The sequence below is a fragment of the Chlorocebus sabaeus genome, chromosome 9, assembly GCF_047675955.1.
Source record: "Chlorocebus sabaeus isolate Y175 chromosome 9, mChlSab1.0.hap1, whole genome shotgun sequence".
Lineage (NCBI taxonomy): Eukaryota > Metazoa > Chordata > Mammalia > Primates > Cercopithecidae > Chlorocebus > Chlorocebus sabaeus.
This window is the reverse complement of record NC_132912.1, coordinates 81424645-81434541: the sequence shown is the minus strand read 5'-3', so window position 1 is coordinate 81434541 and position 9897 is coordinate 81424645. Positions and strand designations below refer to the sequence as shown.

The 9897-nt window shown below is 39.9% G+C and overlaps 1 protein-coding gene across 1 annotated transcript in view; it reads left to right on the top strand.

The window, feature by feature from the left end:
- The first annotated feature begins 7968 nt into the window (after positions 1-7968).
- PHYHIPL (phytanoyl-CoA 2-hydroxylase interacting protein like) overlaps positions 7969-9897 on the top strand; it is a 64162-nt gene continuing 62233 nt past the window's right edge. Inside the window, exon 1 of the mRNA XM_007963380.3 lies at positions 7969-9316. Within this exon, the coding sequence (XP_007961571.1) occupies positions 9211-9316 (106 nt within the window). The 5' untranslated portion in view covers positions 7969-9210. The remainder of the gene's footprint in view (positions 9317-9897) is intronic.

Here is a 9897-nt window from a genome sequence, read left to right as displayed (position 1 = left end):
CTCTAATGTTTGTGATTTTTTTTTATAATCTTGGAAACACAGTAGCACATCATTCTCTCAAGTCCATTGTTTTCTTTCCATACCCAATTATACTATCCTTATAATCTTATAGTTTCTTGCTGGAATGATAATAATCTCTCCTAAATTCCAGTCTTTTTTCAATTCTACTCACTCTATGAGACATAGGCAGATTAATCTTCATATAACTACTTTGTAATTGTCGCATACCTGCCTTAAAAGCTTCAGTAGCTCAGTATTAACTATAGGACACAAATAGCCATTGTAACTTATTGAGCAAGTTCTGATTAACAAAGTGTTTTAGTGGGTTGGTCTTAGGAGCAGCATAAAGAGAGGTAGGAAGACTATATACATGGTAATTTCAATAATGTTAAAATGATGAGAATATGGCAGTAGTGTTACTAATAATTCAGAAAAAGGTGCATATCCAAGACACATTGAAAAAATGTAATGATTTTGATGATAGTTTGATTTAAAGAGAAAAAGAGAAAATCAGAAAGTTGGGTAATATAAACTGACTAAGAAGATACTTCTCCCAGTAGCTATAATGAGTGAAATTAGAAAAAGAAATTAGTTTGGGGAAGTAATTGATTAATTATAAATGATTATGGGAATGCAAATAAAAATTTTGATTAGACAGAAATAGGGCAATGGCTTTTGTTTAGAGATAGGGAGTTGAGATAGGAATCTGACAATAAAGGTGAGAATTTAAACATTAAGAGGAGATTAAAATTCATGAGAATTCAAGAATTCTCAGAGGAAATAGTTTTAAACAGAAAAGAACATAATGTCAAAGGTTGAACTTTAAAATACACCTACACTCAAGGGGGTAGCATAGAAGCTAGAGTTGATAAACAGTAAGCACACATATCAGAAGAGATCCAGTAGAGTTTAGCACTATAGAAGTTCAGCAGAAATAAACTGCTGAAATATCAAAGAGGATGCAGATGATAAAAGGCCTTTACATTTGGTGATATGAAAATCTTACCAAATCCAAATGACATTTGAAGAGTAATCAGTGTGCTGAAGATTGATGATAAGTTGTATGAGGATAAAAAGTAAATGGAAGCAACGAATAACACGTTTATAGCACTTCACATTTTATAATGGGCCCCTTCCATACATTAGAATATTAAGAAATTGGACAATAACTAGTTCAATTAAGTTTTTAAAATCAAGGAGATTTGGCAACGTAAAAAGAGAAAGAAAAGAGAGTCTGGAGAAAGAGAAAGACTGAAGAAGCTAGAGGGGAGAAAAATAGGAAGCTATGTCTATCCTGCAGTACACAGGCACTGAATGAAGAGCACAGATGAGGGAAGGAGAAGTAGCAAGTTACTGGAACCTACTGAGCTAAAGATAAGAGCAAATGAGAAACTTCATGCTGCCTTCGTTTTTTCCCCCCAAGAAAGAGAGGGTGGGATCATTTTAAATTTTAAAATATATTTTATGACTGATAAAAATTATATATATTTAGGATATACCTTTGGGTATATACACAACAGAGGGATTGCTGGATCATAGGTTCTATTTTTAATTTTTGGAGGAATCTTCATACTGTTTTCTACAATGGCTGTACTAATTCATATTCTCACCAACAATGTGCAAGGGTTTTCTTTGCTCCACATCCTCTCCAACACTCGTTATCTTTTGTCTTGTCAATTAATAGCTCTTTTAACAAGTGTGAGGTAATATATTATGGTTTTAATTAAGATTTTCTGACATTTAATGATTTTGAGGATTTTTCATATACCTGTGGAACATTGGTACGTCTTCTTTTGATAAATGTCTATTTAAATCGGGCTATTTTCCTAAATCGGGGCTGTTTCCAATTGAGTTGTGTTTGTTATATATTTTGGATATTAGCCCCTTATAGAATGTATGGTCTGCAAACAATTTTTCCCCATTCCATAGGTTGTCCCTTCATTCTGTTGATTGTTTTCTTGGCTCTGCAGAGGCCTTTTAGTTTGATGTAATTCCATTTGTATATTTTTGCTTTTGCTGTTTGTGTCTTTGAGTTTATATCCCCCTCCAAATGACCAATGTCATGAAGCTTCTCCCCTGTTTCCTCCTATTAGTTTTATAGTTTCAGGTATTTAAGTATTTAATCCATTTTTGACTGATTTTTATATGGTGTGAAATAAAGGTCTAATTTCACTTTTCTACATGTGAATATCCAGTTACCCCAAAACTATTTATTGAAGAGACTGTCCTTTCCTCTTTGTGTGTTCTTGGCACCTTTGTCAAAAATCAGCTGACTAAATACATGGATTTATTTTGCGGTTCTCTATTCTGTTCCAATGGTCTGTGTGTCCATTTAATGCCAGTGACATGCTGCTTTAATTACTCTAACTTTGCAATATAGCTTGAAATCAGGAACTGTGATGCCTCTGGCTTTGTTGTTGCTCAACACTACGTTAGCTCTTCAGTTTTTGTGTGTGTGTGTGTCGTTTCATGTAAATTTTAGGATTGTTTTTTCTATTTCTGTGAAATGCCTTTGGAATTTTGAAAGAGATTGCATTGAGTCTGTAGATTGCTTTGGACAGTGTGGATATTTTAACACTGTTAATCTTTCCAATCTATCAAGGTGGGATATCTTTCCATTTACTTGTGTATTCTACAATTTGTTTCATCAGTATTTTACAGTTTTCATTGTACAGATCTTTCATATCATTGGTTTAATTTATTTTAGGTATTTTATTCTTTTTGATGCTATTGTAAATAGAATTGTTTTCTTGATTTTCAAATAGTTTGTTGTTTTGTTGCTGTTGTATAAAAACACAACTGATTTTTGTATGCTAACTTTGTATCCTGCAACTTTGCTGAACTTGTTCTAAGAGTTTTTATGGTGAAGTCTTTATGATTTTCTATATATAAGATCACGTCATCTGCAAACAGATAATTTTTCTTCCTTTCCTATTTGCATGCCTTTTTTCATTTTCTTGCCTAATGGTTCTGGTGAGGATTTCCAGTAATATGTTGAATAGAAGTGGTGAGAATGGGCATTCTTATTTTATTCTTGATCTTAGAGGAAAAGCTTTCTATCTATCTATCTATCTATCTAATTTTTTTTTTTTTTTTTTTTGAGACCGTGTCTCACTCTGTCGCTTCACCTGGAGTGCAGTGGAGCGATCTCGACTCACTGCAAGCTCTGCCTTCCAGATTCAGGAGTCATTCTCCTGCCTCAGCCTCCTGAGTAGCTGGGACTACAGGCATCTGCCACCATGCCTGGCTAATTTTTTGTATTTTTAGTAGAGATGGGGTTTCACCGTGTTACCCAGGATGGTCTCGATCTCCTGGCCTTGTGATCCACCCACCTCGGCCTGCCAAAGTGCTGGGATTACAGGCGCGAACCACCGCGCCTGGCCAAAAGCTTTCAATTTTTCACCATTAAGCATGATATTAGCTGTGGGCTTGCCATATATGGTCTTTATTGTGTTGAGGTGCATTCCTTCAATGCCTAATTTATTAACAGATTTTAATCTTGAAAAGATGTTAAACATTGTTGAATTCTTTTTCTGCATTTACTGATACGATCATATGGTTTTTGTCCTATAGTCTGTTAATATCGTATATCATATTTATTGTTTTGTATATGTTAAACCATGCTTATGTTTTAAAATCCTCAACAACTAAACCATAAAGATACTCTAAATACGAAAGATCTCAGTTTTTAAGAAGTTATAAAACTATTTCCATAAATTTGTACTGTAAAATTAAGCAAATATGCTTTCTTAATGTCATTGTAGTGTCTTACAGTAACAATACCCTAACTTTTGGGGGTGCTTTACAGTTCATAATAATACTTTTATATGCATAATGTCACTTGATCTTCACAAGTCCTAACACTTCTTGAGTCAGGACAAATAATTTAGAATATTTGGATTGCTTTCAACTGTGTTTCTGTTGATTATAAGTTTTCCTTTGCCTTTCCATTTACGATAGGGCTTAGGAAAAGTTTCCATAGTGTTATGAGAGAAAATAAGAAGCACTCATTTATTTTGCATTTTGTGGAGTTTGTTTCTATCTGGTGTTGGTTCTTGGCACCCTCTGCATAGTCATAAAATCCTTGGTTGTGCCTGGGGTTGTGCGTCATTTTATTATGAATAAGATAGACCTATGGACTAGCCTACCAAAAGAACTGTGTAGCCTACTTTGATAAAATCCTAGGCTAGCTGGAGCAATATAACTAAATACATTCGAAGTATCAGAGTTCACTAAAATAATTCAGCAAATTGTCCTAAGTATCTTCTGTTTGCAAATACTGGAATATGTGCTTAAAATTTACAATATCACAGGAGAAATAAGAAATGTTCACAGAAGAAGTATAGGATTTTTATGTGTTTGCAAGTTCAGGATATGTGAGCAGAGTGATATTACCGTCAAAAAAACTAATGTGCTCCTGGGCTGCATTACAAGATATCTGGCACACACAACAAAGATGGTGCTACTCTACTGTGTTTTCTTTTATATTCTTATTATATTTCCACACCTGGTGTGTTTACCTATGGACTCAGAAAAATTGGAGCTATCTAGAGGAGAGTGTGTAGAGTGACAGAGGGACTCAAAAAAATGGGATATCACAAAAGTTTGCAAAAACTGTATTTAGGCAGATATTTGAATATATAATAGGAAGGATTATTATTCTGTATCATGAGCAAATGGGAAAATTAAGGCCTTTATAGTGCTCTTATAGGAGATATGTTTGGGCTCAGAATGAGAAAGACTTTGGATAACTTCATGAAGATTTTAATTTAATATTTATTAGGAAATAAATAACTTCTTGTCAAGGGCTTTGACACTGGATAAAGTATTGAATTAGACATATTTAAGGCCCTAAAATTTGATTCTGATTCTTCATGTACATTAATAACTTATAAAACATAACATGATGTCTGTAAGAGAACTATAAAGCCCCACAGAAATACAACATAAAGGTTTTTGGCAGAGGGAATCATTTCAAAAGAATGTAGCATATGAGTTGGGGCTTGAATGATTGGTAGGATTTTGATTGCAATAGCGGACATCTCAAGATAATGATTAAGTGATGTTGAGTGTATGGGGATTGCAACTATACTGCAATTTAGGTATAAAAAGGTAGAATTTTCATTTTGTCTAAACTGATTTGATTATCTTCATGAAATCTCAGTCACTGACAAACAGGGGAGGGGAAATAATGTGTTTTTATTCTAACCCAGAAACTTGGGTTCATTTGGTATTTTAAGCAGTTCCTTAAAGTTCAGGTTCATTAGGTTAAGACTCTTGGTCTCTAAGATTTCCACCTTTTCCTTACATCCTGTTTTAGATAGTATACGGAAATATCAGATAGCCCTAGATACCATTACTTGAGGCATTGGGACAAAGGGTCATTGGGTTTGAACAATTCCTTCAGCCTCCTCTGGTCTCTGAGGTGACATTCCTCATATGCCTAGTTGCTTCAGGTCTTTCACTTGAAGTTGGTAGCTGGAGAAACTCATGGTCTGTGCTTCAGGGTCTGGCAGCCATCTCTGACGGATGGGTCTCATCTCTTTGGTACTTTAGACACTCCTGGTTTAGAAGGTCCACTCTAAACCTTTATTCTTTGCTAAAGGGTCACCTTGCTCTTTTAACACAAAACTTCAGGGAAGATTGAATCGTTCTCAACTCAACCACCTTCTGAGTACTATTGGAGCCAAGGGAACACTTCCCCCTTAGCCCTCTGAAGGTTAGCTGAAAATTACTGGCAAGAGGCAGATTAATAGGAGAAAAGGCATACAAAATTACTTGATTATAGTTTTACATGAAACTTGAACACCACATTTCCAACAGAGGGGAGCCTTCAGAATGAAGACCCAAAGACACAGGAAAAACTGACCATTTTAATTCTTAGGTTCAACAAGGTATGAACAGTCATGAAGAAATATGACTGGACAAAAGGAATATGACCTAATACTAATAGATCGAATAGGGAAACCCAGAAAGGCCTGTCTGTCTAGATTCTTCTTGACCTCTCTGAGCATGCACTTCTTCCTTTTGGCTATGTGGCAGGGCCCTCTCTGGAATGAGTATCTTCTGACCTTCAGTTAAACAAGGTAGGTAAGATAATTTCTTTATGGCCAGTTTTTACACAGAAAAGCAGAAGAAAAGTTAGAGTAATATTTTTAGATTTTATTGCTGGCTTTGGGGAAAAGGAGTTGTGGTTTCTATAACCAACCTTGGGGAACAGGGATTCTAGTTTCTTATGGCTAGCCTCAGGGGAAAATGAGACTCAGAGGCTGGAGGTCAGAAGATGAGAGGAAAAACTTTTACTACAGAGGCCTTTTGTGTGTGTGTGTGGAGGAGGAGGGTATTGTTTTCTGAGTCTCAACAGTATATAGAAACTTATAGCACTCTGGAAAGTCAATGCCTACCCTGTCTCTGCCCTGCTCAAGGTTACTGGAATGTGGTCCCTGTTCAGCCTGATATCTTCCCAGATGTCTAAGAATTGGGAAAGTAATTTCTCTGTCCATGAGTTTTCCCACACCAATCTGGATATTTCTAAAGTCACAACCCCTCACCCTATATCTTCAGGGTGGGAATAGTAAAAATGTTTCTGGTTGCCTTTCTTGATATCTTCTACCTCTTTCCCATAATTCTCCAAGGCAAAGAGAATAGGATTTTCTTCTACTTTACCTACTTCATAGCCACCACCTTCCTTATATCAATCTCTGGCTAAATCCTTCATACTGGACTAAGATACCTTGTCTTCACTATGGGAGAAACCCTATCATTTGGTCCACCAGGCCTAGCCTTGATATGTTGAACCATAAACAAATTTACATTTTATGTCTTGACAATGACTTGATTTGAAGCTTAAAAACTCGATTTTTAAAAATCCTGTATTGAATATCAAAAGTTAAATAGTAAATATTTCTTTTGTATTTTTTATACAAGAATCCAAATCCTCAGCAGACAGGTGCTTTGGATTGACTAGGTTGTACACCCAGAAACTGACATTAATACACTTCTTGAAACATTACCTTTTCTTATTACACAAATATTCTAGCCAACAAATCTGATCATGCTAATGTCCTATTTAAAGCCTTTTAATAATTTCTCATTCCCTTAAGATAAAATCATTTTGGAGATCTTCCTGACCATCTAGTCTAGGTTATAAACCTCGTGTGTGCTTCTACAAGCTCCCATACTTCCTCTTTCTTAACACCCATTCTACTTTTACTTTTTCAATATATATCTTTCTTTATAAATTTGAACCCCAAATTTCCAACACATAGCACAGTGTCCTGGACATAGGTACTTAATAAATATTTACATGAGTTTTTATTAAATGCATGTCATATTTCTTACTTGTAAATCAGTAACTTGTTATTCTAATGTACACAGTTCCTTTTTTTGAGATTTATAAATTTAAGACTACTCTAAAAAATGAACCCACTGTTGGACTTACAATACCAATTTCTAGTCCTACAGAGCTAGGCTTTCGAACACAGAAAATTCACCAGTAAGTACTCTCTTGTCATATCCTTTGACAGGTAATAACTTACCCTCTCCTTGGGGACACCCCTACCTTAAAACAATAATTCCTTGAAACTTTGAAAACATCCATCTTCATTAATAAGTTCACAATGAAGACTTTTCACTGTAAGATGCCTAATTATCTTTCACAGGTATTTATGAAATTTCAATTGTTCCAAGATTTTTCACAGGTTTATTTTACTTTAAGCTGGTGCTTCCATTTATTGAAGCTTCAATTAACTAGACTTCATCATGTTATGGCTAAACGGATGTGACTAAAAAGAGTAGCATACAGACATCTATGTGTAAACTGTTACTTGTTGGTTAACATTTATGTTTGAAACGGAAAATCAATAAAAGGGAACTTACATTACAAGCACATTAAGAAAAGAGGGGACACTATTTTTGATCCCGAGATAGCAACAAAACTAAAAACTATTCCAAAGAAGCAAATGGGAACAGAGGTCAATAGGCTGTGACCTCTATTTTATTTTTAAAACGTTTGCACATCCACTAAGTACACTGCAGAATCTTAAATGCAATTAATAGCAACGAGCATACAAATTTAGGGTAGCTTGAGGAAGCACAAGTCAATCTTCATTAGCTATTGTAGCAAATATCCCTTCCAAATCCATGGGAGCAGGTGCTGTTTATCCTCCCTTTATTGACGCCCAGAACAATGGCATAGGGTGAGCATTGAATACTTATTTGCTACATGCATGAATGAATGAAGCTACACGGCGAAGGCAGGTTGCGTGGCTGTTGGTCCCGTGGCTGCTGGCCCCGCCGCCTTTTCAGCAGGCTTGCCGCATCTCCTCATTCCCTCACCTTTCTGGCAATAAGGAGTTCCACGTTTGCCCGGCCTCAGGGTCGGGGACGGGCAAAATGCTGTGTCTAAACCCCCCCCCCGCCCCACGCCTCAGGTAATCCGCTCATTTCTCACACAGACGCAGCTGTTTTCGAGGAATGTCCGGCCGAGCCCGCAGGGTGCAGGCAGCGAGTATCCTGGGACCTTCAGGGGAGGAGGTGGCTCCCACACCCCAATACCATACAGAGAGTCCGAAGAGTCCGGGCCCTTATTTTTCCAATTCTTGATAAACAACCAATATGCTCGCCCTCGCCTCCCCGTGCAGATGCCTCAGGGCCAACTCGGGCTTCGCCACGCACCAAGAGCAGACAGAAGACGCCAAATGGCTATAACTAGGAGAGAGGGAAAGGCAGCCGGGCGGCGTACAGCGCCCACCGTTCCCGCGCGCTTGGTCGCCCGACGCCTCACGGGCGAGGTTGCCTTGCTGGTGGCTCGAGGGCAGGTGGGGGCGCGTGCGCGCAGAAGGGCGGGGGAGGGGCCGCCGCGCGCCAGCAGGTGGGCGCGTTCTCCCTCGCGCGTGCGCGCGTCGTGCCCTCTCCCTCACGTTCCCCGCGCGCTGCGTCCCCTCCCCGCCGGGAGCGCGCGCCTCCAGTCCTCGCGCCAGGTCCTGCTCGGTCTCTTAGAGCCGCACACTCCCCGGATCTTCTGCCACAGCCGTCGCCTTCGCGGCGGCTCTCCAGCCCGGCGCCTCAGCCTCGGCGCCGCATCACCGCGTCCCAGACCTCCTTCCCTCCCTCTGCCACTCCCCCTCCCTTTCCCGCCCTTCTTGCCCACCCGGCCGGCAGAGAGAGCCTGGATACGAAGCAGGCGGGCTTCAGAAGGGGGTTGGAAAAATGGAGGTTCCGCGCCTGGATCATGCCCTCAACAGCCCCACCAGCCCCTGTGAGGAGGTGATCAAAAACCTCAGCCTGGAGGCCATTCAGCTGTGCGACCGGGACGGTAAGAGCGGCCGGGACCGCGAGCAAAGGGACCGAGTCCGCGCCGAGGCGCCGGGGCCACTCTGGCTCCGCCGACGCCGCTCTCCAGGGCGGCAGGGTCTTTTGTTGTCCCTTCTGTGCAAATAAATGCAGATATGGGCTACCCTCCGCCCACAGCCCTCCCCTCACCCCAGAAACAAAAGGACCCCGGGGCTCGCGCCTTGGCGCGGAAAGTCGCCGTCCACAACCGTGGCGCCCTTCGCCCGCCTAGCCCGGACGAGGGCGATGTTCCCGCTCGCGGCTCCTGCCCCGACGAGGCGTTTCCGATCTTTGCCGCAGTCCGAATTTCCTGGGTCGCGGGGCACTGAAGGGGAAATGCCCTCGGGATGTTTCTAGCAACCCCCTTCCCCCAGCACACACACACTAGTTAGCATTCTCTTCCAGAAACTTATCATTTTCTTTTTTAAACCTCCCATCGTCAGACTCCTCACATTAACAAGTCTTTTTAGACTCTTGGATTGGGATTAGGATGACAGTTTTTCAGTGAGGGCGCAGAAAAACGGTGCATTTCAGCACCAAGGACAGACACAATCTTCGTGGTTC